This window comes from Carcharodon carcharias, chromosome 35, assembly GCF_017639515.1.
Source record: "Carcharodon carcharias isolate sCarCar2 chromosome 35, sCarCar2.pri, whole genome shotgun sequence".
Taxonomy (NCBI): domain Eukaryota; kingdom Metazoa; phylum Chordata; class Chondrichthyes; order Lamniformes; family Lamnidae; genus Carcharodon; species Carcharodon carcharias.
The window spans coordinates 6,211,927-6,239,257 of NC_054501.1; the positions used below are offsets into that span (position 1 = coordinate 6,211,927).

The following is a 27,331-nucleotide window of genomic DNA, read 5'->3' on the forward strand; positions in this document are numbered from 1 at the left end:
TTTAACTGCAACGTTCTCATAACTCATCTCCTGTTTTCTCTGATAATTTGCAGTCAACGTCACATCAGGTGACTCCTGAATCCCAGCGATCAGCAAGACATGTTCAGGATTCTCTCAGGTAGGACTGTTTTTAAAGCCCTTTCAGACACCCACAAACAGCACACCGCCCCCCTGATACGCGACCAGGTAAACTGTCGTTCATTGTGTTAGCAGTTTGGAGACTTGCGCTTAGACCAGTATTTCTTTTTTTTTTAAACTTCCCAGTGCGGCTCCTGATGCAATTAAAGAGGGGGCCAATGGAAGCGATGTTGGGAATGGGAAGTTGGAGAAGGCCCAGAAATCTCAGCCAAAGAGGACATCGTGCGCACGGGACCGGCTGGATAAGTCGACCAAATTCCAACTGACTGTTCTGCAGGTAACCCCCAGGCTGCCCTGACCCTGGCTACACACATTTACAAAAAGGGATTTGTTTTGGTTTGTTTCACACCTGACCTAGCAACCTGTCCCTCCAAGCCTGCTTCACCGTTCGATGAAATTATGAGCGTGTGTATCGTAACGCCTCAACTCCATAAACCCCTTAAAGCCCTTGGCTCACAAAGACCTTATCAATCTCCAGTTTAACCTGATAAGTTGAGCCAACAGCTATATTTTCTTTCTGTGGGAGAGAGTTCCACGCTACCATCCTTTGCAATGGAGAAATCAGTCCCAGCTTCTCGCTTATGATCAGATTCCGGTCATTTAAAGGTGGAATCCCTTTGCCCTAGTCTTTGCTCCCTCAGAGGAAATCTATCCACCCTGTCGATTCCTTTCCAAAAGAATCACCATAGTTCAGATCAGATCACCTTAGACCATCTGTATTGCAGGGACTATAAGCCTGGAGCGAGACTAGGGAGACATCTTGGTCTTTGTTCAACATTCCTCCCTGATAAAAATCGGGGTCTTGATGTGCAGAGGAATGGTGCCCGGCTCAGCTTGTGGGAGCTCCAGAGCTCCACCACTTCCACTATGATCGCAGCTCCACCCCCTCACTATCCTCCAGTTCCCCTGTGCTCATTGACTTACACTGGCTCCCAGTCTGGCAACAACTCCGTTTTAAAATTCCCCTCCTTGTTGTTAAATCTCTCTATGGCCTTGCAACTCCCAATCTCTGTAACCTGCTACAGCCCTCTCCCTCTCTGCAACCTACAACCCTCTCTATCTTTGTATCCTCTTCCAGCCGCTACAACTCACCCTATCTCTGTAACCCCTTCCAGGTGCTACGAGCCTCCCTATCTCTGTAACCCCCTCCCGGGCGCTACAAGCCTCCCTATCTCTGTAACCCCTTCCAGGCGCTACAAGCCTCCCTATCTCTGTAACCCCTTCCAGGTGCTACAAGCCTCCCTATCTCTGTAACCTCCTCCAGCCCCTGGAACCCTCTGAGATCTCTCTGTCCCCAATATCTCCCTATGTGGCTTGAGGTCAAATTTTGTCTGATTTATGCCCCTGTGTCACACCTTGGGAAGTTTTACTATGTTAATGGCCCTACCTAAATATAAGGTGTCAAAGGATAAATGAATGAAACCCACTGTGATGGCCACTACCTGAGCTGTGACAGCTCAAGGTGCATGAGAGAACAGCCCCATGTAGCATCCACTGCTGCCTGACTCACCCTCACTCTGAAGAGATATCTGGCTTCTGCTTCATCCTGAAAGGATTCCGGGTGATCCCCTGCTGACTCCCAACGGGGTGCAGCGAACCCCTGGAGATGCGTTGTGCTGTCTGCAACATCGGGATCCACCCCTCCCTGTGCAGCCTGCAGGCCACAGGGGTCTGGACCCCGTTCCTCCCAGGATACCAGAGTCAGGAGCTTGCTGTGTGTGTGAAGTAATTGGCCGGTTGGCTAGAGACCAGTGCACCGTTAGTGTAGGAGTGGAAAGTTTGAAGCTCTTTCAAGTACACTTGGCCACCTTTACCTGCACTGTCTAACGGTGAGTTACTCCCTCTTAACCACATTCCTGACAGGTTTCGAATGTGGGCGACAATATGGTGGAGTGTCAGCTGGAGACGCACAACAACAAAATGGTGACCTTCAAATTTGATGTGGACGGCGATGACCCAGAAGACATAGCAATTTATATGGTGAGTCAGATCAAAACAGTAAATGCTGCAGCCTCACAGCAGTGCCTGAAAGATGGATAGGTGTTTCACTGATGACCACTCCCTATATCTCCTTCCTTCACTTCTCCCTTCACTGTTGTCTTTCTGTTCCATTCTCCTCTCGTGCTCGCTCTCTCTCTCTTTCTCTCCTTTCTCTTTCTCTTTCTCTCTCTCTTTCTCTCTCTCTCTCGCTTTCTCTCTCTTTCTCTCGCTTTCTCTCTCTTTCTCTCTCTTTCTCTCTCTTTCTCTCTCTTTCTCTCTCTTTCTCTCTCTTTCTCTCTCTTTCTCTCTCTTTCTCTCTCTCTCTTTCTCTCTCTCTCTCTCTCTTCTCTCTCTCTCTCTTTCTCTCTCTCTCTCTCTCTCTTCTCTCTCTCTTTCTCTCTCTCTTTCTCTCTCTCTTTCTCTCTCTCTCTCTTTCTCTCTCTCTCTTTCTCTCTCTCTCTCTCTCTTTCTCTCTCTCTTTCTCTTTCTCTCTCTTTCTCTCTCTTTCTCTCTCTCTCTCTTTCTCTCTCTTTCTCTTTCTCTCTCTTTCTCTCTCTTTCTCTCTCTTTCTCTCTCTTTCTCTCTCTTTCTCTCTCTTTCTCTCTCTTTCTCTCTCTTTCTCTCTCTTTCTCTCTCTCTCTCTCTCTCTCTCTCTCTCTCTTTCTCTTTCTTTCTCTCTCTCTCTCTTTCTCTCTCTTTCTCCCTCTCTCTTTCTCCCTCTCTCTTTCTCCCTCTTTCACCCCCATCTCTGTCTCCCCCGCCACCCCCCCTTCCTCCTTACGAACATACGAAGTAGAAGCAAAAGCCCCTTGAGCCTGCTTCACCACTCAATAAGATCATGGCTGATCTGTTTGTCTTTTGAATTCCACATTCCCATTTACCTGCAGTAACCTTTGATTCCCTTGCCTAACAAGAATCTATCTACCTTCGCCTGAAAAATATTCAGTGACCCCGCCTCCACCTCCTTCAGATGAAGAGAGTTCCAAAGTTTTCTGAGAGAAAAAAAATTCTCCCCACCTCTGTCCTAAAAGGGCGACCCCTAATTTTAAAACAGTGCCCCCTGGTTCTGGACTTGCCCACAAGAGGAAAAGTCCTTTCTACGTCCACCTTGTCGAGGCCATTCAGGATCTTGTACACTTCACTCAAATCACCCCTCGCTCTTCTAAACTCCAGTGGAAACAAGCCCAGTCTGTCCAACCTTTCCTCACAAGACAACCCACTCATTCCAGATATCAGTCCAGTAAACCTCCTCTGAACCTCCGCCCAACACATTTACATTCTTCCTTAAATAAGGAGATCAAAACTGCACACAGTATTCGAGATGTGGTCTCACCAATGCCCTGTATAGCTGAAGCACAACATCCTTACTCTTATGTCAATTCCTCTCTTAATAAGGGAGATCACTCCATTTGCTGCCTTAATTACTTTCTGTACCTGCATATTAACTTCTTGTGACTCATGCACGGGAACACCAAGATCCCCCTCCACCTCGGAATTGTGCTGCCGTTCTCTGTTTAAGTAACACTCTGCTCTTTTATTCTGCCTGCCAAAAGTGAAAAGCTTCACGTTTTCCCACATTAGACTCCATCTGCCAGGTTTTTGGCCACTCACTCAACCTAGCTATACCTGTCTGCAACCTCCTTATTCCTTCTCGCAACCTACTTTCCTATCTATCTTTGCGTCATCTGCAAATTTAGCTACCGTGCCTTCACTCCCCTCATCTAAGTCATTGATATAAATTGTAAAAAAAAGTTGAGGACCCAGCAGCAACCCTTGTAGGACTCCGCTCATCGCATCCTGCCAATCAGAAAAAGATCTATTCATGTCTACTCTGCTTTCTGCCAGCCAGCCAATCTTCTATCCATGCTAATATGTTACTCCCTACACCATGAGCATTCTGCGCTTGCTCTCTATCTCCCTGCTCGCCACAGCCACAGCCCATCCCCTTTCTCAGCTCTCTCTCTCTCTCTTTCCCCTCTCTGACCTCGTTCTCCCTAACGTGCCCTCATTTCCCCCACCCCACCCCGGCCACCGTTATCACCCCCAGCCCTCGGTTCGACCCCCTCTCCCGCTTTTCTCTCCCCCTTCCGCCCCCCCCCCCCATCCCCCTCCGGGCCCTTGTTCTGCCTCCTCCCTCCTTCCGCTGTGGTGCCACTCCGCACACCAGCCCAGTGCCTCTCCTTGCGACGAGGCTTAACCCCTTGCATGTTTCTTACGGCAGGTGGAAAGTAATTTTATGCTGGAAATTCAGAAGATGAAATTTATTGAAGAAATGAGAGCGATTATTGCAAGTTCCCAAGAAATCCTGACCAATTCATTGGAGGGCGATCGGGGTGCAGACGTTACCGCCCATCACCCCCCCGCAGACCCGAGCCAGGCCGACAGCAGCAGCAGTGTGGTAAGTCAGAACTGGATTGTCGTTTCCTCTCCCGATTTAAACAACCTCGTCCCTCCTTGCTGAAAGAGGCACATCTCAAAATCAGGCGGGTTCTCTTTGTAATTACAATAAACCCGAGCTCATGACGCGAGAGGCAGGGATCTGTATGAGTGTGAAGCGAGACAGAGTCGTAGGGGTGAAGAATTAGCCTTTATGATGCAGCCCTGCCCTCCCCCCACTGCCCACCCACCCCCCACCCCCAAAAAATGCGTCGCAGCCAATTAATTCCTTTAGAAGTGGAGTCACTGATGTCATGGTTGACCCATCAGCCAGTTTTCGCATGACAAGCTCCCGCAGCTAGCAAATAAAGGCAGAGTTAACCTGGTTCACCTGGTGCTGGTGGAAAGAAGCGTGTTGACCGCACTGGAGAACTCCTTGCGCGTGCGAGGGATCGTTTTGAAAGATGCAGCCGAAGGGACGGAACGGGCCGAGGGACTTTGTATTTTGTCCGCGAGAGAGAGAGAGGTGACCCTTCTGCACTGCTGCACTCCCTCGGGACAACCCCCCCCCCCCCCCCCACCCCACCCCTGCCCTAGGTTGTGTGGCTACAGCCCCCAAGAGTGGGGTTGTGCACCCAAGCCCCTCTGGTTTGGTGGGGTGAGGGGGGTGCTGCTGGCTGATCCCAGGCGCGCACATGCGGCAGTTGGCAGGAAGTGAGGGTCGAGAGCAGTCTCGGGTCCCTGTGGCTTCGACCTGCAGCCCCAAGACTGCCCCAGCTCTGCGCAGGCCAAAGGTGCAAAGATGGACAAGTCCCTGATGGTTGGACCTAAGGCGCAAATGTTGGTGCAGTGTGGAAGGGAGCTTTACTCTATCTGTCCACGTGCTTTACCTTGCCCTGGAGTGGGTGCGGTTTGTTTAGTGGAATGTTGTAGCAAGAGCTTTACATAAGACCATATGAACACAAGAAATGCGAGCAGGGGTAGGCCATACCATTAACCGAGCCTGCTGCGCCATTCAGTAAGAACATGCCAAACTCCTACATCAACTGAACCTTCCTGCCTTATCCCATAATCCGTCAATCTCAGCCTTGCTCATACTCATCGACTGAGCATCCACAGCCATCTGGGGTAGAGAATGCTAAGGAATCACAACCCTACGATTAAAGAAATCCCTCCTCCTTTCCTAAGTGGCTGACCTCACCGCCCCCGACCTTTAACCTGAGATTGTGCCCTCTTGTTCCAGGCTATGGAACCAGGGGGAAACAGCATCTGCCCTTTTCCGGCCCCTCTTTTCCACCCCCCCCTCCATCTCAGAATCTTGGATTTCAGTGGGTTTGTCTCTGATTCGCCGGAACTCCGGAGAGCGTGGGCCTGCCTTACTAAATCTCTCCACTTAAGGTAGCTCTGAGATCCCTGGAATCAGTTCAGTGGACTCTCTAAGGCAAGGTATCTTTTTTACTCTTTCATGGGGATATGGGCATCGCTGACAAGGCCAGCATTTGTTGCCCATCCCTAATTGCCCTTGATTGCCCAAATTACTTGCTGGGCCACTTCAGAGGGCAGTTAAGAGTCAGCCACATTGCTGTGGGTCTGAAGCCACACGTAGGCCAGACCAGGTAAGAACGACAGATGTCCTTCCCTACAGGACTGGAGTGAACCAGATGGGGTTTTTTTTTAAACAACAATCAGTGATGGATTCATGGTCACCACTACTGAGACTAGCTTTCAATTCCAGATTTATGAATTAAGTTTAAATTCCACCAGCTGCTGTGGTGGGATTTGAACCCGTGTGCCCAGAGCATTCGGCTAGGCCTCTGGATTACTAGTCCAGTGACACTAGAACTGCACCACTGTCTCCGTATATCCTTCCTCAGGTAAGGAGACTAAAGCTGTACGCAGTATTCCAGGTGTGGCCTCAAGAAAGTCCCGTACGATGGCAGCAAGCCTTCCTTACTCTTATACGCCAACCCCCTTGCAATAAAGACTAGCATGCCATTTGCCTTCCTAATGGCTCGCTGTAGGAGCCTGTTAACTTGCTGTGATTCATGTACAAGGACACCCAGAACCCTCTATTATAAACTAAGGTTTCACTTGTCTCTATACCTTTTTTTAAAAAAAATCCAGCTTTTCACAATCTTCTGGCAAAAGTGGGTAATTTCACTCATCCACATGATACATTTACAATGTTAATGCCCAATCATTTAACCCTTTGCAGCCTCGTTGTATCCTCCTCATGGTTTGCTTTCTAACCTCCTTTGTATCATTGCTGATATAGATTGTAAATAGCTGATCCCGAAGCGTGGTTCCTTGCTGCTTCCACTAGTTACGCACTGCCATCCCGAGAATAACCCGTTTATTCTTACTCTGTTTTCTGTCCGTTAATCAATCCTCAAACTATACCAATATATTACTCCCTACCCTTTGAGCTTTACTCTGTATCTAACCCCATGCTGTACCTGTCTTGGGAGTGTTTGATGGGGACAGTGTAGAGGGAGCTTTACTGTGTATCTAACCCCGTGCTTTACCTGTCCTGGGAGTGTTTGATGGGGACAGTGTAGAGGGAGCTTTACTCTGTATCTAACCCCGTGCTGTACCTGTCCTGGGAGTGTTTGATGGGGACAGTGTAGAGGAAGCTTTACTCTGTATCTAACCCCGTGCTGTACCTGTCCTGGGAGTGTTTGATGAGGACGGTGTAGAGGGAGCTTTACTCTGTATCTAACCCCGTGCTGTACCTGTCCTGGGAGTGTTTGATGGGGACAGTGTAGAGGGAGCTTTACTCTGTATCTAACCCCGTGCTGTACCTGTTGTGTGAGTGTTTGATGGGGACAGTGTAGAGGGAGCTTTACTCTGTATCTAACCCCGTGCTGTACCTGTCCTGGGAATGCTTGATGGGGACGGTGTGGAGGGAGCTTTACTCTGTTTCTAACCCGTGCTGCACCTGTTTTAAGTGAATTTTTATTTTCCTTTTTCACCCTCTATTGCTGATTTCCTGACCCCTGCAGCCTCCTCTCCAAAATGTCCTTACTATTGCTTGGGGTATGATTCACCCTTTGGTGCACCTGTAGTGTGCTCCTTTCCAGTGAGTATCAGCTGGATGTTTGACCACAGCAGTTGCTGGATGAGGGTGTGCTGAGTAAGCTGGCCTCACCTGAAGTGGTGGTAGCGACGATAGCATTCTCTGTTGCCCACCTGAGCTACAGAGGGGAAGAGTCACCCCAGGTCTCACTGCTGATCACTGAGCACGTGTCGGCTATCCATGTTAGAGCTACATCAAGCTTGGCTGCAAACGCTCTCTTCTCTCTAACATGGCCCCACCATCCCACCATCCCCCGGCCCCACCCCTCCCCCAACTCCTGGCTAGCCCACACCCCACTGAAAGGACCAAATAGCCCCCTGTGACACCTGAAGAACAGGAGCATCTATGGCTCAAGGGGCTACCATCCTCAGGAGAGGTGAGGAGGCAATTCGGGGTAGACCATGGGAAGACATGCACCCTCCCCACCCAACCCGCGTTCACGTTAGGTGAGCGTCTTTAAGAAAGAGAGCTTGATTTCGGCTGCTGGTTTGGATGTTAATCTTTGTTTTTCTGTGGGTTTAGCACATAGGTGCAGAGCAGTTACAGATGAGCCAAGCAATCTCTCAGACATGTGGTGAGTACTGTGGAATCTAACCTTCGAAGAGTTGGGCACTGGCTCAGTCCCTCCGCGTGTTAGAATGTCACAGTGGCGAACCCTGTGATAATTATCAAGTGCAGCTCTCTCTCTCTCTCTCCCTCTCTCCCTCTCTCTCTCTCTCCCTCTCTCCCTCTCTCCTGTTATACATGAGATCGATGTCTTTCTGTCTTTTTTGTCCCTATGGCCCTCGGCATTTACCAGGGGGTGGTGCCACGGAGCTCCCTGGACTGGGTTCCAGGTTTCGTCCTTGGCCTGTGCTGAGTTCCCTGCTCTCAGCTGGACTAACGGTGGGGGACGCTGGAATGGCTGGCTGTAACCCCAGGGTAGTGCGAAGGATCTGGCAGGATTCCTGCTCCCGCTCGTCGTCTCCCCCCCCCCCCCCCCCCCCCCCGCCCGCCCGGTGGCTCCCGCTGGGAAGCGCGGGTGTGCAAGGGTGTGACTCGGCTGCCTGTGCCGCCTTCAAACAGCCCGCTAATGCGCTCCGGCGCGGCAGCGGCCCCTTGCTTTCTGAGGGGGAGGAGGCGGTGGGGAGGTGGCTGGGACGGCGCAGCCTCCAGCACCTTTTAGGAGAGGTGAGGAGGAAAACCGCTCGAATGAGAACTGACGCAGGGCCAGCGTTCAGTGCGCTGTGCAGCCGAGCAGGAGTTGCAATTGCCCTGCGAACAGACCCCAGCCTTTGGGGTGGGGATGGTCAGAAGAGAGGAGAGACGATGATGTGCCTCGCTGCTGGTCTCGCACATGCGTTTTTCTCTCTGTCTCTCTCTCTCTCTCTCTCATTTGCTCGCAGACCCGTTGGCTTCACTTAGCAATCCCTTGTGTGTTTCAGGTGAAGGCGTCCAGCACTCCTCCTCCGTTGGCCGCTGGCGATTCTTCATCAACCAGAAGATAAAGAGCCGCGAGGGAGATGGGCAGACGGACCCGCCAGCACAGGGTCCACAGCCCCAGCCCGAGGCTGGTAAGAAGCGTGGGGACTGGGGGAGTGTCACTCCATTTTGTTGGGTGTCTGCCAATGAAGCCAGCAACTCTTTTGTATGCCACGGTAAAACCACCAAGGTGCTTCACAGGGGCAATTATCAAGCTGAATTCAATACCGAGCCACATAAGGAGCTATTAGGGACTGGCCACCAAAAGTCGGACAAAATGGTCGGTTTTAAGAGGCGTCTTAAAGGAGGAGAGAAAAAGAGAGAGGCAGAGAGGTTTAGAGAGGGAATTCCAGAGCTTAGGGCCCCAGGCAGCTGAAGGCATGGCCGCCAATGGTGAAATTATGGAAATCAGGGTGGGTGGTGGGGGATGCTCAATAGGCTGGAATGGAGGAGCACAGAGATCTCAGAGGGTTGTAGGTGGTTACAGAGATAGGGAGGGTTGTAGGGTCTGGAGGGGCTTACAAAGATAGGGAGAGTTGTAGGGCCTGGAGAAGGTTATAGAGATAGAGAGGGTTGCAGGGGCTGGAGGAGGTTACAGAGATAGGGAGGGTTGTAGGGTCTGGAGGAAGTTACAGAGATAGGGAGGGTTGTAGGGTCTGGAGGGGCTTACAAAGATAGGGAGAGTTGTAGAGCCTAGAGAAGGTTATAGAGATAGGGAGGGTTGCAGGGGCTGGATGAGGTTACAGAGATAGGGAGTGGTGTAGGGGCTGGAGGACGTTACAGAGATAGGGAGGGGTGTAGGGCCTGGAGAAGGTTATAGAGATAGGGAGGGTTGCAGGGGCTGGAGGAGGTTACAGAGATAGGGAGAGTTGTAGGTTCTGGAGGGAGTTACAAAGATAGGGAGGGTTGTAGGGACTGGAGGAAGCTGCAGAGATATGGAGGAGTGAGAGATAGGCCATTAGATGTGCAGTGGGTTTAAGGAGTTATTTCATAACACTCAGCAAAGGTATATTTCAGTGAGAAATAAACTCTCTCTGAGAAGGATGCATCTTCCGTGGCTAACTAATGAATTTGAAGACAGTATCAAGTTGAACAAAAAAGCATGTAATTCCGTGAAACTTAGTGACACGTCAGAAGATTAGACAGAAAAGTGAAGATGACTACAAAAAAATGAGGGAGAAATTAGCGTATGAGGGAAAGTTAGCTAGAAATATAAAAACAGATACTAAGAGTTTCTACAGGTATTTAAAAAGGAAAAGAGTAAGTAAATTGAGCCTCGGCCCTCCAGAGAATCTGGGAAATAAGGATATGATAGATGTGTTGAACGGACATTTTGTCTGTCTCCACTGTAGACACAAGTAACATCCTAGAAAAACTTGTAAACCAAGGGGTGAAAGGGAGGAAGGAACCTAAAGCAATTGCAATCACCATGGAAAGGGCACTGAGAAAACTGTTAGAACTGAAGGCTGACAAGTCCCCAAGACCAGATGGACTTCTCTTAAAAGAGGTTTCTACTGAGATAGAAGATGCATTGTTTTTAATTTTCCAAAGTTCCCTAGATTCTGGAAAGGTCCCAGCAGTTTGGAAAATGGCGAATGTAGCCCCTCTATTTAAGAAAGGAGGAAACTATAGCGGTTTGCCAAACGCCTGTCATTCGGAAAATACTGGAATCTATTATTAAGGAGGTTATAGCAGGGCCCTTAGAAAATCCTAATACAATCAGGCAGAGTCAACATGGTCCTTGTGAAAGGGAAATTGTGTTTGACGAATTTAGTAGAGATCTTTGAGGTGGCAACAAGCACTGTGGATAAAGGGGAGCCTGTAGATGTGGTGTACTTTAGATTTCCAAAAGGCGCTTGATAAGGTGCCACATCAAAGGTTGCTACACAAAATAAGAGCTCATAGTGTAGTGGGTAACATATTAGCATGGATAAAGAATTGGTTAGCTGACAGGAAACTGAGTTTAGGAATAAATGGGTCACCTTTGGGTTGGCAAGCTGTAACCAGCGGAGTGCCACAGTGATCACTGCTGGGGTGTTATCCCGCAGCAGATGATGTGTGCCACGAGGACCAAATCCATGAGGGAAACTTGACTGCGCTATCACAACAGTTTTGCAATTTGTATTTATTTCAAGATACCTGGGCTGAATTCAGAAGTAATAAGTCCACCACCAAGACTTAGTCATTTTTAAAAAAAACTAAATTAAAATATTTATTAACAAAAATTATTTCAAACGTACACGTAGGACTACAAATTACTACTATACTAAGTCTTAAAATTCCTAATTACCCTGACTCCCAGTTACACCCCCTTTAAGGCAACAGTCCAAAAATAGATTTTAGATTTTAAGCAGTTTCAGAAAATTAACTGAACACCCTGGACAATGGAATTCCAAATTGCTCTCTCCTGTTTCACTTTTGGTCGACAGCAGGCTTGTGCACAAATACTGGAGGCTTCATTAAGGCTGTTTCGCACACTCCTGTTAGATCTCACAGTGCCTTTTCCTGACACAGCTTCATTCTCCTTTATGTATGTTTCTCTCTTAACATGTAAATTCTATTGTTTCATATCTGCTTGAAGCTGTATCTTCCTCACCATATAAAAACTATCATGTTGCTACTATTTATTGTCAGTAACCTTTGGGGAAAAAATAAACACATTCCTTAACCTTACTTATTTGTAAACAGACTGAGATTCCTTTGAAATCCAAATCTCCCTTCATCTATCTAAAAATGCAAATTCCCTTCACACCTTACATGCTAAACCAGCATCAATGTTTACTTGCATATTATATCAAGCACCTAGCTTCTTTTGATGAGTTAAAGCTTGCAGCCTACTTAACTCCAAATGCAATTAAATCACACACGGACAGACCTAACTATACTTAACCCCATAAACCTACTTGACAATAAACCAGAAAAATGTTAGGAAAACTATCATACTTCCATGACATGGGGCTTCAACTATTTATAATCCATATCAATGACTCGGGTGAAGGGAACCAAATGTATGGTTTAAATTTGCTGATGTTACAAAGATGGGTAGGAGAATAAATTTGTGAAGAGAACATGAGCCTCCAAAAGGATATAGACAGGTTAAGTGAGTAGGTAAAAATTTGGCAGGTAGATTATAATGTGGGAAAATGTGAACTTGACCCCTTTGGCAGGAAGAGTGAAAAAGAGATTACGGAACTCTGAGGTACAGAGGGATCTGGGTGTCCTGGCCCATGAATCACAAAAAGTTAGCATGCAGGTGATTTAGGAAGGCCAGTGGAATGTTGATGCTTATTGCGAGGGGGATGGAATATAAAAGGAGGGATGCTTTGCTACAGTTGTACAGGGCCTTGGTGAGACCACACCTGGAGTACTGCGTACAGTTTTGGTCTCTCCTTAAGAAAGGATATCATTACATTAGAAGCTGTTCAGGGAAGGCTCACTTGACTGATCCCTGGGATGAAGGGATTATCTTGCAAGGAAAAGTTCAGGTTGGACCTGTACCCATTGGAGTTTAGAAGAAGGAACGGTGATCTTACTGAACCATATGAGATTCTGAGGGGGGTGCTTCACAGAGTGGGTGCTGAGAGATTGTTTCCTTTTGAAGAGACTAGAAGTAGGGGACACAGTTTAAAAATGAGGCGTCTCCTATTTAAGATGGAGATGAGGAAATTGTTTTCTCAGAGGTTCGTTACCCTGGGGAGCTTTCTTCCCCAGAAAGCAGTGGAGGCTGGCTCATTGAATATATTCAAGGCTGAGTTAGACAGATTTTTGATCGACAAAGGATTCGAGGGTTATGGGGGGGCAGATAGACAATAAAATAGAGTTGAGGCCACACTTAGATCAGGCATGAACATATGGAATGGCAGAGCAAGCTCAAGCTGAATGGTTTACACCTCCTAATTCCTACATGCAAATATTCATGTGTGTGTTCATTAGTGCCATGTACCTTGCTTAGGAAAAGACCCTGAACACTTGTCTCTAATGCAACCACGGGTCACCTCCTCCAAGCCCTGACTCACTTCAGATTGTCCACCATTCCTCCTGTAAAGAAAAACTAGATCTTCCTCTACACTGTCCCCATCAAACACTCCCAGGACAGGTACAGCACGGGGTTAGCTACAGAGTAAAGCTCCCTCTACACCGTCCCCATCAAACACTCCCAGGACAGGTACAGCACGGGGTTAGATACAGAGTAAAGCTCCCTCTACACCGTCCCCATCAAACACTCCCAGGACAGGTACAGCACGGGGTTAGATACAGAGTAAAGCTCCCTCTACACTGTCCCCATCAAACACTCCCAGGACAGGTACAGCACGGGGTTAGCTACAGAGTAAAGCTCCCTCTACACCGTCCCCATCAAACACTCCCAGGACAGGTACAGCACGGGGTTAGATACAGAGTAAAGCTCCCTCTACACTGTCCCCATCAAACACTCCCAGGACAGGTACAGCACGGGGTTAGCTACAGAGTAAAGCTCTCTCTACACCGTCCCCATCAAACACTCCCAGGACAGGTACAGCATGGGGTTAGATACAGAGTAAAGCTCCCTCTACACTGTCCCCATCAAACACTCCCAGGACAGGTCCGGCACGAGGTTAGATACAGAGTAAAGCTCCCTCTACACTGTCCCCATCAAACACTCCCAGGACAGGTACAGCACGGGGTTAGATACAGAGTAAAGCTGCCTTCACACTGACCTACAACTTGCCTCATCTCCAATCTTGGGCGGATAACCATCCGTTCACCAGTGTGATATTTTTCCATTTCCTTGAGCAGCAGTCCATGGCTAAATGCTGCTGAATTCACCTTTTTTTTCTGTGGGCTCATACCGCTCTGGAAGTAAATTGAGAGAGACGCTAATCTCATTTCACACAAGATCCTCGACAATCCAAGGAGACTTCCACTTCATCCGCCTGGGCTGGGTTTGAATCCGGGTGAAGTGACGGGATCTTAAACCATTGAACCAGCCGGTGTGCCAGAATTTAACTCTTTCTTGTCCGGTGATCTTCACAGATGCGGATAACCTCAGCCAAGAAATGATCCATTTGACAACCTCAAACTCTTTGGAAGACATAAAGCAAATCCCATTGGACGGTTCAGCCGCCGTTCCAACGCAGCCTGACCAGCCGGCAACACACCCCAGCAGGCTGGCGTCCTGTAGCTCCTCGTCCTCGTCCTCCTGCTGCGATGACTGCACGCCGACTGACCGAAGCGGGACCTCTCATCCGCCGGCAACCCTCGAACTCCGACAGGTCGCCCGCCCCCCGCCGCCCGAGGCGGACCCCCCACCTGAGGGGCCGGGGGCTTCCGATCCGCTGCCGGCCCCCCAGCTGGAGGGGCTGGCCCCCGCCGCCTCAGCTGCCAGCCTCCAGCAGCTGGGCTCCTTGGCGCAGTCCCCCCAGCAGAGCGCCACCCAGCCCTCGTCCGTGCCCGAGTCGGACAGCGAGAGGCCGCCGAAGGTCGACTTCGCCGACAACCGCATCAAGACCCTGGACGAGAAGCTCCGCACGCTGCTGTACCAGGGTCAGGCCGCCGAGACCCCACAGGAGCCCACGGCGATCCCGGGCGCCGAGTCGCCCCGCTCGGCCTCCTCCAACGAAACCGCGGCGGCCTGCGCCGCTGGAGAGCCCCCGGACCCCGCTGCCGCGGCGGACCCCGCCACGCCCTCGCCCCAGCCAGCACCCCTGGAACCTGCGGCGTCGACAGAGCACGTCGCTCACTGCTCCCCCTGCGAGCCGGCGTCACCCCCGTCCACGACCACGGAAGCCGTCCAGGAGGCAGGCGCCACGCTTGCCGCGTGCTTGCCCACTGACCAGGTGGAAAAGGTGAGTGGTGGCATCGCCTCACGTCACAGGGTGCGACGAAATCGTTCTCGCGTTGACCTCAGTCTCTCTTTCTCTCTCCACCTCCCCCCCCCCCTCCCTTTTTTGCAACTCTCGATGGGCAGAGTTTCCTGGGTTCTCTGCGACCCTGCAGGGTGTCCGTCCGTCTGTGACATGTGAACCCAAGTCTTTGATAGGTGCTGGGCTCTTCAACCCTGGGGTGTGTCAGTGCCAGATCTTATCCTCCCGTCGTCTGGTACCTGCACTTTCCAGCAAATGGCGACTCGACAGTCAGGAGCAGGAGCCTTGGCTAATTATAGTTTTCTTCCCCAAGCACCTCCCCAAAGCCCCCCACGTCACACTCGAGCACGGGGCCCACTGTCGAACCTGACTGGCTCAGCACAACGCAGGGCCTTTCCCAGCCTGTGAGACTCACTGGGCCTTTTTTTTTATCTCCAGCTTTGTGGGGTTGTCATCGATGGGAAGCCCATCAGGTTTCCTTTCTGTGGCTTTGCCCAGAGCCTCTGGTTTAACTGTGCTGTGGCCAGAGTGGCTGGAGGCCCTTCCTGGGGTGGCTGCCCTCCCTCACCCTCCATTTGTCGCATGTCAGCTAGGCTGGCGACTGGTTGCTCAGTGGGGTCCGAGGCTGGGGCGCTGGAGTGCTCCTATTTTTAAGGCCATTGTCCCTCCCTTTTTGTTTGTTCTTTCATGCAACATGGGCATCACTGGCAAGGCCAGCGTCTCTTGTCGCCCATCCCTAATTGCACCTCTGGGCTTAGCGGCCCGCTTCAGAGGGGCCGTTAGGAGCCAACCACGTTGCTGGAGTCCGACGTAGGCCAGACCGAGTAAGGGCAGCGGATTTCCTTCGCTAAAGGGCGTGAGTGAACCAGATGGGTTTTCACGACGATCGATGATAGTTTCGTGGTCACCGTGACCAGCGCTAGTTTTCGATTCCGGATTTTCATTCATTGCATTTAAATTCCGCCAGCTGCCGTGGGTGGGATTTGACCCCGCGTCCCCCGGAGGGGGTTAGCCTTGGGCCTCTCGATTCCTGGTCCAGCGACATTACCACTACCGCCTCCCCTCCTTCAATTGTGGTTCAGTGTCCTCGTCTGTTTTCATAACCAGCCTCTCTTCTTTTTTTTTTCTCTTTCCTCTCTGCCTTGCTCCTGCAGCAACCCTTACAGCAACTGGAGAAAAGCATCTCGGAGCCGTCAGACACTGGGACCCAGGCCTCTCAGCCGCAAGTTGGAATAACTCAGCACCAGACTGGAGGTGGATATCATGGCCTAACTTATTCTAGTCATAATGCAAGCTCAAATGTCAAAAATGCTATGGGTAGAAAGTCCTGGACAATCAAAGTGAAAAGATGGGCCGAAAAGTTATTGCACCCGGCCGCCTTATTCGAGAGATCGTCTGCCCGTAAAGGTAGTGTATACACTGCAGGCAGGGAGCAGGTGGTTAGTAGAACAGAGGCTTGTGGATTTAGTGGTTGTCTGTCAAGGTTGAGAACTGTTGCACCATTTGACCGATAGGAGATTTCCCGGCTGTGTGTTGAATTTCTTTTAATTGATTTTTAAAATCATCGTGCACGTCACACTCCGCCTCAGCTTCCACGCTTGAGTTATTTGGGACGTGTGCATGTAGGTGTGCGTGTATATTTTTTGTTTTTGCCTAGGCTTCCAATAAACTAACCCAGGGGATTCTTCAGGTTTAATTTAGGGCCTTTTGTTGGAGACGGAGAGGGTGAAGGAAGGGCAGAGAACGAATTTGGAGGCAATGCGCAGAGCAGGAAATTCGAAAGCCTTCCGTCCCCACGCAGGCGGGCCTGTTTTAGTGTTTAATGGGAGCAGGGAGAGACCGTGCAGCCCCTTGGGCTTGTCCCACCATTCACTCAGCTGACAGCCGAAATATCAGCAGAGGGGAATGATTGAAGAGCTCAGCCAGCCAGGAGAGAGAGAGAGAGAGAGAAACAGAATTCGGGTCTGTGCCAGAACTGTATGGAGGCAGGGGGAGTATTTGGAGAGCACGGGGGTGGGGAGAAGCTGGAGAGCAAAGGGAAGGGCTACGACAGGGTTGGAAGCCAGGAAAGATTAAACGATGAAAGGGGGAGATGGCGCAGGGTAGTGACAGGCAACAGTTAGGGAACAAGTAAAAGAAACAAAGATTAAAATAGCTGGAAAAACTCAGCAGGCCTGACAGCATATGCGGAGAGGAATACAGTTAGTGTTTCGAGTCCGTATGACTCTTCATCAGAAGCAAAGTGATGGATGAAGAGGAGCTGTAGAGCTGGCAACAGCAGATTTGTTAACTGCGCCAACTGCCTGTTGGGGGTGGGGGGGGGTGGGTGGCGGGGGGCTAGCCTTATGGGCATCGGCTTGAAACGTTAACTCTGTTTCTCGCTCCAAGATGTTGCCTGACTTGGGATGAAGAAATTTGTCTTACGGGGAAAGGTTGAGCAGGTTGGGCCTCTACCCATTGGAGTTTAGAAGAATGAGAAGTGATCTTATTGAGACATATCAGATTCTGAGGTGGGGGGGCTTGACAGGGCGGACGCTGAGAGTTTGTTTCCCCCCGCCCCCTCCCTCGTGGGGGAGTCTAGAACTGGGCGGGGGCACAGTTTCAGAATGAGGGGTTCCCATTGAAGACGGAGATGAAGAGGGATTTCTTCTCTCAGAGGGTGGTCAGTCTGTGGAATTCTCTCTCTTCCCCCCCCCCGCCACACACACACACACACACACACAGAGCAGTGGGGGCCGGGTCACTGAATATTTTCAAGGCCGAGTGAGAAAGATTTCTGATCGAGGGAGTTGAGGGTTATGAAGGGGCACAGACAGGAAAGTGGAGCTGAGATCAGATCAGCCGCGAGCTTATTGAATGGAGGAGTATAGGCTCAAGGGGCCGAATGGCCTACTACTCCTAATTCTTAGGCTCTTATGACTTGCTGAGTATTTCCTGCATTTTCTGTTTTTATTCTGAATTTCCAGTGTCCGCAGTACTTTGCTTTAGTTTTTTTAAGCGAACAGGTATCGATCTCGCTTTCAAAGTTTGGAGTCAAAGGGCTTCCTGACATCACCCCTGGACGGCCTGCCTCACACTTTTGAGGTCCTTCCTCCTTGTTCTGGACTCCGCCCGCCAGAGGAAATAGTTTCTCTCTATCGACCCTATCAAATCCTTTAATCATCTTAGACCCCTCAATCAGATCACCCCTTAATCTTCTACGTGCGAGGGGATACAAGCCCACGCTATGCGTCCTGCCATTGTAATTTAACCCCTTTAGCTTCATTAACGCGAATGTTTCTATTTACAGGAGAGACTAAATGCAGATCAGGTAGATGAGCACCCAGTTACCCACCAGATAGTGAAATATGCCACGGTTGTGGGTTTGCGAGAGGGTTGTCGTGTTGCGCTGGAGTGCGATGAATCACAGATTCGTATTTAGTCTGTTTTCTCCTTTTAGATTTCCACCCCTGCTGTGCCCCACCCACCCTGCCCTCCCCACCAGCCACCCTGTCTTCTCCATTCATGGAAAGCAAGCACGTTGCAAAGGGCTTCCAGAGTTTTTGTTTTTCAGCCTGCTATACTCGATTTGTGTGCCCATTGTTGGCCCTAATTGGTCTGGGGTAAGAGCCATGAGGAGAATTATTGTAGGACATCAGTTCTATTACTATTGGAGTGGAAAGAACTTGTGGGATTCAGGGCAGAGGGAGTTTTACTCCGTGCTGTACCTGTCCTGGGAGTGTTTGATGGGGACGGTGTGGAGGGAGCTTTACTCTGTATCTAACCCCATGCTGTACCTGTCCTGGGAGTGTTTGATGGGGGCGGTGTAGAGGGAGCTTTACTCTGTATCTAACCTCGTGCTGTACCTGTCCTGGGCGTGTTTGATGAGAACTGTGTAGAGGGAGCTTTACCCTGTATCTAACCCCGTGCTGTACCTGTCCTGGGAGTGTTTGATGGAGACAGGACAGAATGTGGATTCACTGACAGAGGCTTGTGCGACTGGCTGGCATCACCACACCAATACCCTTCTGGCCATATTCCTACCTATATATACACCAGCTGCGCCTGGAAAGTCCGCCACGAGCTGCAGCAGGATTTTAAGCTCTGAGTCTGACCCTTGCTTGGCACGTGGGTCATCTGCTGCAGTAAAAATAGGCAGGGCTGGTCAGCAGGAGCCTCTCAGGACCTACTGTGACCGATATGTCGCTGCCAAACATGAGGCAGATGGTTAATGGATCTTTTTAAAGACCCTGTAAACACATGGAAGTGCCGGCAAGCGTTTAAAAGAGAGTCCTTTGACTTCTGATCGATTTTCTGCCCTTATTTCACGGAGCAGCAGTTTACCAGTAGCTGCTGGCCTGTGGAGAGAGCGATGGATCTGGAATTGATCCAGAGGTTTGCCTGAGAGGAATTGGCGGGTGATTTTAGACGGGCCACATCACAGTAAATTCGATCTCGTGGCCTTAGTGACAGGCTAGCTAATGCGTTGCTTCCCCCACACAAACGCCCAGCCTCTGGATAGTGCATTAAGATGGGCCGAATGGCCTTCCCCCCTCTGTTCTCCACCCCCACCCCACCCACCTGCTGTGATTGTTTTCTTCAGAAGTTTGTGTCGCTTCTGGACTAACTGCCCCCCACGCTCTGCTGCTGACTTTCTCAGAGTCCACGGGCCGCCCACCAGTGAGCCTCGCATTCTGCCTGCTGGAGGCCATTAATTGCCCCTCTTTAATCTCTTTGTGCTTGGTGCAGCCGGAGACAGTCGGAGCACCAGGGGAGGAATCGATCCATCCCACCTGGAACAGGATGGCTCATTCAGCGTCTTCCTGGACAACCAGTCCCCCGTGCAGTTACAAGCCGGGCGATTTCAGGTAAGGTGTTCGTTGGATCCCCTCAGGGTGACAGCAGCAACTTGCGTACGGTGTCGTTAGCATAATAATCCTGAAGGCGCTTTGCAGGAGCATTATCAGCAGTGTTTAATACCGAAAGAGGTGGCCAAAATGTGGGGCTGAATTGGCGTCTTAAAGGAGCAGGTGTTTATCCCTCAGCCAGTCACCAGAAAGAGATTATCTGCTCAAAATCACACAGCTATTTGTGGGAGCTTGCTGTGCACACGTTGGCTGTCGTGTTTCCTTAACTACAGTGGCGATGAAAGCAGTTCTTATTTCCTGTAACGCACTTTTGGAATGAGCTGATGTCCCAAGGACCCTGTAGAAAAGCGATTACCTTTTTTATGTTAAAGACGCTGTTTAGGCTCAATTTATTGTAATGGGGCCGCCTGGTATTCAAACCTGATGCTGTAATCTCAGTCCGGCAGCGTGGAGCACTGGAGGTGTACGCTGTGTAATCGGGAAGAAGCACTGGACCTGCACTGTAATATGGAGCAAAGGGAGTATTGGAGGTGTGTGCACTGTAATGTGGAGCAGAGGGAGCCCTGGAGGTGTGTGCACTGTAATGTGGAGCAGAGGGAGCTCTGGAGGTGTGTGCACTGTAATGTGGAGCAGAGGGAGCCCTGGAGGTGTGTGCACTGTAATGTGGAGCAGAGGGAGCTCTGGAGGTGTGTGCACTGTAATGGAGCAGAGGGAGCTCTGGAGGTGTGTGCACTGTAATGTGGAGCAGAGGGAGCTCTGGAGGTGTGTGCACTGTAATGTGGAGCAGAGGGAGCCCTGGAGGTGTGTGCACTGTAATGTGGAGCAGAGGGAGCCCTGGAGGTGTGTGCACTGTAATGGAGCAGAGGGAGCTCTGGAGGTGTGTGCACTGTAATGTGGAGCAGAGGGAGCTCTGGAGGTGTGTGCACTGTAATGTGGAGCAGAGGGAGCCCTGGAGGTGTGTGCGCTGTAATGTGGAGCAGAGGGGATTCTGGAGGTGTGTGCACTGTAATGTGGAGCAGAGGGAGCTCTGGAGGTGTGTACACTATAATGTGGAGCAGAGGGAGCTCTGGAGGTGTGTGCGCTGTAATGTGGAGCAGAGGGGATTCTGGAGGTGTGTACACTATAATGTGGAGCAGAGGGGATTCTGGAGGTGTGTACACTATAATGTGGAGCAGAGGGGATTCTGGAGGTGTGTGCACTGTAATGTGGAGCAGAGGGGATTCTGGAGGTGTGTGCACTGTAATGTGGAGCAGAGGGAGCTCTGGAGGTGTGTGCACTGTAATGTGGAGCAGAGGGAGCTCTGGAGGTGTGTGCACTGTAATGTGGAGCAGAGGGAGCTCTGGAGGTGTGTGCACTGTAATGTGGAGCAGAGGGAGCCCTGGAGGTGTGTGCACTGTAATGTGGAGCAGAGGGAGCCCTGGAGGTGTGTGCACTGTAATGTGGAGCAGAGGGAGCTCTGGAGGTGTGTACACTATAATGTGGAGCAGAGGGAGCCCTGGAGGTGTGTGCACTGTAATATGGAGCAGAGGGAGCCCTGGAGGTGTGTGCACTGTAATGTGGAGCAGAGGGAGCTCTGGAGGTGTGTACACTATAATGTGGAGCAGAGGGAGCCCTGGAGGTGTGTGCACTGTAATGTGGAGCAGAGGGAGCTCTGGAGGTGTGTGCACTGTAATGTGGAGCAGAGGGAGCTCTGGAGGTGTGTACACTATAATGTGGAGCAGAGGGAGCCCTGGAGGTGTGTGCACTGTAATGTGGAGCAGAGGGAGCCCTGGAGGTGTGTGCACTGTAATGTGGAGCAGAGGGAGCTCTGGAGGTGTGTACACTATAATGTGGAGCAGAGGGAGCCCTGGAGGTGTGTGCACTGTAATGTGGAGCAGAGGGAGCTCTGGAGGTGTGTGCACTGTAATGTGGAGCAGAGGGAGCTCTGGAGGTGTGTGCACTGTAATGGAGCAGAGGGAGCTCTGGAGGTGTGTGCACTGTAATGTGGAGCAGAGGGAGCCCTGGAGGTGTGTGCACTGTAATGTGGAGCAGAGGGAGCTCTGGAGGTGTGTACACTATAATGTGGAGCAGAGGGAGCCCTGGAGGTGTGTGCACTGTAATATGGAGCAGAGGGAGCCCTGGAGGTGTGTGCACTGTAATGTGGAGCAGAGGGAGCTCTGGAGGTGTGTGCACTGTAATGTGGAGCAGAGGGAGCCCTGGAGGTGTGTGCACTGTAATGTGGAGCAGAGGGAGCTCTGGAGGTGTGTACACTATAATGTGGAGCAGAGGGAGCCCTGGAGGTGTGTGCACTGTAATGTGGAGCAGAGGGAGCTCTGGAGGTGTGTGCACTGTAATATGGAGCAGAGGGAGCCCTGGAGGTGTGTGCACTGTAATGTGGAGCAGAGGGAGCTCTGGAGGTGTGTGCACTGTAATGTGGAGCAGAGGGAGCCCTGGAGGTGTGTGCACTGTAATGTGGAGCAGAGGGAGCCCTGGAGGTGTGTGCACTGTAATGTGGAGCAGAGGGGATTCTGGAGGTGTGTACACTATAATGTGGAGCAGAGGGAGCCCTGGAGGTGTGTGCACTGTAATGTGGAGCAGAGGGAGCTCTGGAGGTGTGTGCACTGTAATGTGGAGCAGAGGGAGCCCTGGAGGTGTGTGCACTGTAATGTGGAGCAGAGGGAGCCCTGGAGGTGTGTGCACTGTAATGTGGAGCAGAGGGAGCTCTGGAGGTGTGTGCACTGTAATGTGGAGCAGAGGGAGCTCTGGAGGTGTGTACACTGTAATGTGGAGCAGAGGGAGCCCTGGAGGTGTGTGCACTGTAATGTGGAGCAGAGGGAGCTCTGGAGGTGTGTACACTATAATGTGGAGCAGAGGGAGCCCTGGAGGTGTGTGCACTGTAATGTGGAGCAGAGGGAGCTCTGGAGGTGTGTGCACTGTAATATGGAGCAGAGGGAGCTCTGGAGGTGTGTGCACTGTAATGTGGAGCAGAGGGAGCTCTGGAGGTGTGTGCACTGTAATGTGGAGCAGAGGGAGCCCTGGAGGTGTGTACACTATAATGTGGAGCAGAGGGAGCCCTGGAGGTGTGTGCACTGTAATGTGGAGCAGAGGGAGCTCTGGAGGTGTGTACACTATAATGTGGAGCAGAGGGAGCTCTGGAGGTGTGTGCACTGTAATGTGGAGCAGAGGGAGCCCTGGAGGTGTGTACACTATAATGTGGAGCAGAGGGAATTCTGGAGGTGTGTGCACTGTAATGTGGAGCAGAGGGAGCTCTGGAGATGTGTACACTATAATGTGGAGCAGAGGGGATTCTGGAGGTGTGTGCGCTGTAATGTGGAGCAGAGGGAGCTCTGGAGGTGTGTGTAATGAAACCTGGTTTTGTTGGGATAATATAACTCCCTCTTTGTTCTGCCTTCAGGTTTCTGCAGCTGTTCTGCACCCTGAAGGAGCCATTCCACCAGACCAGCCGGAGACCTGCGCTGTGCTCGACGTCATGACGGCCGACACGAAGGAAGGGATGGCCTCTGGCACCCGAGAATTGGCACAGAGGGACATGGCTGGGCACTTCTTAGCCAGTGGAATGTGGGACAGCGGGTCTGACACGATGGATGGCCCCTTGGCTTTGCCTCCCGGCTGGTACGACGATGACACCCTCCACGAGGCCGCCGCCCGCGAGCCGGAAGACGGGCAGCTGGCTGGTGGTTGTGGCAGCAGCGTCCCATCCGCCAACAGCCAGTGGCTGAAGGACATCCGGCGGGGCGGCGCTGTCTGCAAGCAGCCCAGCACCGAGAGCGAGCTGTCTGTGCCGGCCAGCTACACCGACGAGACCGGGGAGTGGATGTGCCCGGGTGCCCGGCTGGCGCTGGAGGGGGGTCAGCGCCCGCACCAGCTCAACATGGCGTTCTGCAACTCGCCCACCTCCCCCATGAGCAGCGACGATGAGTCTGAGGTGGAGGACGAGGACTTGAAACGGGAGCTGCAGAGCCTGAGGGAGAAGTGAGTTGGTCTAGGTGGGCGGCGGTGGTTGCATTTGGCATTCACATTCCTGACGATGCCACCTGGGCACCAGTAGGAGAGACGAGGACCCGAGGGCACAGCCTCAAGAGTAATGGGAAGACCTTTTAGAACAGAGATGAGGAGAAACTTCTTTAGCCAGAGAGTGGTGAATCTATGGAATTCATTGCCACAGAAGGCTGTGGAGGCCGGGTCATTGAGTGTATTTAAGACCGAGATAGATAAGTTCTTCATTGGTGAGGGGATCAAAGGTTATGGGGAGAAGGCAGGAGAATGAGGTTGAGAAACTTATGAGCCATGATTGAATGGCGGAGCAGACTCGATGGGCCGAATGGCCTAATTTCTGCTCCTATGTCTTATGGCACCCCGACACTCAATCCCTCTCCCTGGTCCATCAGATAGGAGGGTCAGACAACCAGCCCTGTGCGGGTCACAGCACAACCCACTACTGTGTCCCCAGCTGGAGTTAGACCCCAGCCCCACAATCAGGACCACCGTTAAAAAGTGAACCATTTTCACGCTTCTGTTGGAACGTAAGAGCATAAGAAAGAGCAGCAGGAGTAGGCCATTCGGCCCGTTGAACCTACTCCACCATTCAGTAACATCACGGTGCCGGAGGAGGTGTTAGTGAATGGCTCGAAGGGCCGAGTGGCCTCCTCTCGCTCCTTCAGCACCATTTTCCTGCCCTATCCCCCTTGAAGCTTTTAACGCGTAGAAATCTTTCGATCCCTGTCTTGAACGTGCTCAGCGACTGAGCCTGCACAGCCCTGTGGGGGCAGACAATTCACCACCCTCTGAGTGAGGAAACTCCCCCTCATCTCGGTCCTAATACTCCATATTCTGAGATTGTGTCCCCTGGTTCTAGGCGGGTAAGGACGCCTAAAGGGGACATTAGTGAACCAGTTGGGTTTTTACCACGATCGGTGATTAGTTTCATGGTCACCATCACTGAGACTGGTTTTCAGTTCCAGATTTTATTCATTGAATTTAAATTCCACCAGCAGCCAATGTGAGATTTGAACCCGTGTCCCCAGAGCATTAGCCTGAACCTCGGGATTACTAGTCCAGTGACATTCCCACTACACCACCGTCTCCCATTGCCAACAGGAGTGCAAGCCGTTGGTTGAGTGAAACACTTTGAGATGTTTTGATGTACTGCTTTGTCAGTCTGTGACTCCTTTCCTCCCCGCTCCACTCACCTTGCGATTTTCCAATGCATTAGCATGGCAAAGAGCTTCACAGCAACGTCGTTGGACATAAATAAATCCATACTGTGCCCCGTAGAGATATTAGCTCAGGCGACAAAGAGGTCGGCTCTAAGGAGCGTCTTAAAGGATGAGGGAGAGAGTGTTGGAGAGGTTTAGAGAAGGAATTCCAGAGCTTGGTCTCAGGCAGCTGAAGGCACGGCCGCCAGTGGTGCAGCGATGGGAATCAGGGGATGCTCAAGAGGCCAGAATTGGAGGAGCACAGAGACCTCAGAGGGTTGTAGGGACTGGGGAAGGTTACAGAGATAGGAAAGGTTGTGGGGGCTGGAGGAGGTTACAGAGATGGGGAGGGTTGTAGGGGGCTGGAGGAGGTTACAGAGATAGGAAGGGTTGTAGGGGTCTGGAGGAGGTTAGAGATAGGGAGGGTTGTAGGGACTGGAGGAGGTTACAGAGATAAGGAGGGGTATAGGGGCTGAAGGAGGTTACAGAGATAGGGAGGGGTGTAGGGGCTGGTGGAGGTTACAGAGATAGGGAGGGTTGTAGGGGCTGGAGGAGGTTACAGAGATAGGGAGGGGTGTAGGGGCTGGAGGAGGTTACAGAGATAGGGAGGGGTGTAGGGGCTGGAGGAGGTTACAGAGATAGGGAGGGGTGTAGGGGGCTAGAGGAGGTTACAGAGATAGGGAGGGGTGTAGGGGCTGGAGGAGGTTACGGAGATAGGGAGGGGTGTAGGGGCTGGAGGAGGTTACAGAGAAGGGGAGAGTTGTAGGGGCTGGAGGAGGTTACAGAGATAGGGAGGGTTGTAGGGCCTGGAGGAGCTTACAGAGATAGGGAGGGGTGTAGGGGCTGGAGGAGGTTACAGAGAAGGGGAGAGTTGTAGGGGCTGGAGGAGGTTACAGAGATAGGGATGGGTGTAGGGGCTGGAGGAGGTTACAGAGATAGGGAGGGGTGTAGGGGCTGGAGGAGGTTACAGAGATAGGGAGGGTTGTAGGGGCTGGAGGAGGTTACGGAGAAGGGGAGAGTTGTAGGGGCTGGAGGAGTTTACAGAGATAGGGAGGGGTGTAGGGGCTGGAGGAGGTTACAGAGATAGGGAGGGTTGTAGGGGCTGGAAGAGATTACAGAGATAGGTAGGGTTGTAGAGGCTGGAAGAGATTACAGAGATAGGGAGGGGTGTAGGGGCTGGAGGAGGTTACAGAGAAGGGGAGAGTTGTAGGGGCTGGAGGAGGTTACAGAGATAGGGATGGGTGTAGGGGCTGGAGGAGGTTACAGAGATAGGGAGGGGTGTAGGGGCTGGAGGAGGTTACAGAGATAGGGAGGGTTGTAGGGGCTGGAGGAGGTTACGGAGAAGGGGAGAGTTGTAGGGGCTGGAGGAGTTTACAGAGATAGGGAGGGGTGTAGGGGCTGGAGGAGGTTACAGAGATAGGGAGGGGTGTAGGGGCTGGAGGAGGTTACAGAGAAGGGGAGAGTTGTAGGGGCTGGAGGAGTTTACAGAGATAGGGAGGGGTGTAGGGGTTGGAGGAGGTTACGGAGGTAGGGAGGGGTGTAGGGGCTGGAGGAGGTTACGGAGGTAGGGAGGGGTGTAGGGGCTGGAGGAGGTTACGGAGGTAGGGAGGGGTGTAGGGGCTGGAGGAGGTTACGGAGAAGGGGAGGGGCTAGACCATGGATGGATGTGAACACAAGGATGAAAAGTGTTAAAATCTAGGCATTTCTGGATAGGGAGTGAGTATAGGTCAATGAGGTGACAGGTGGATGGGGCTCGGTGTTAGTTCAGATACGAGTAGTTTTGGATGAGTTCAAGTTTGCAGAGGCTTTCCAGAAGAGCATTGGAATAGTGAAGGTCACAAAGACACGGATGAATCTTAGTCGCTGGAGGATAGGCGGGCAAGGATGGTTTAATCTTTGAAAGTGTCTTGGACTGACCTCCTCCCTCTCTCTCTCTCTCTCTCTCTTTGTGAACCAGGCACATAAAGGAAGTTGTGTACCTCCAGGCCCAGCAAAATCAGGAGCTCCAGGAGCTTTACAATCGACTCCACGTGCCCAAGGAGCCGGGTGAGGGCTCCCTGCAGGCCTACTCCCCACCCAGCCGTCGGCAGAGGTCGGCCAGGAACAAACTCCGGAACTCCAAGTCCCACTCTCTGAGCGCCACTCCCATCGGTACAGGTGAGCAGCAGGCACAGTGTCCTTCAGCCCGCGGAAAATGGCTTTGCCGATTGACACTGCTGAATATTTTAAGAAAACTACGCAGGCTCTGGAGCAGTTGTTTAAAAAAGGCTCTCAAGGCTGAGAATGAAGAGTTTATAACTATCAGGAAAGATTGAACAGGCCTGGACTCTTTCCTCTATAAAAGAGGAGGCTGAGGGGGTGACCTGATCGAGCTCTTCAAAATGACAGAGGGGGTTTCGATAGGGTCGACGTAGAGAT

At 51.5% G+C, this 27,331-nt stretch overlaps 1 protein-coding gene across 1 annotated transcript in view; it reads left to right on the top strand.

Annotated features, from left to right (window-relative positions):
* Positions 1-27,331, top strand: part of LOC121272792 (serine/threonine-protein kinase WNK3-like) — a 108,994-nt gene that overhangs the window by 72,960 nt on the left and 8,703 nt on the right. Inside the window, exons 11-21 of the mRNA XM_041179564.1 lie at positions 54-118; positions 265-415; positions 2,002-2,118; positions 4,340-4,516; positions 8,093-8,144; positions 8,995-9,123; positions 14,042-14,853; positions 16,026-16,278; positions 19,600-19,718; positions 23,113-23,690; positions 26,871-27,070. Of these exons, the coding sequence (XP_041035498.1) occupies positions 54-118; positions 265-415; positions 2,002-2,118; positions 4,340-4,516; positions 8,093-8,144; positions 8,995-9,123; positions 14,042-14,853; positions 16,026-16,278; positions 19,600-19,718; positions 23,113-23,690; positions 26,871-27,070 (2,653 nt within the window). The remainder of the gene's footprint in view (positions 1-53; positions 119-264; positions 416-2,001; positions 2,119-4,339; positions 4,517-8,092; positions 8,145-8,994; positions 9,124-14,041; positions 14,854-16,025; positions 16,279-19,599; positions 19,719-23,112; positions 23,691-26,870; positions 27,071-27,331) is intronic.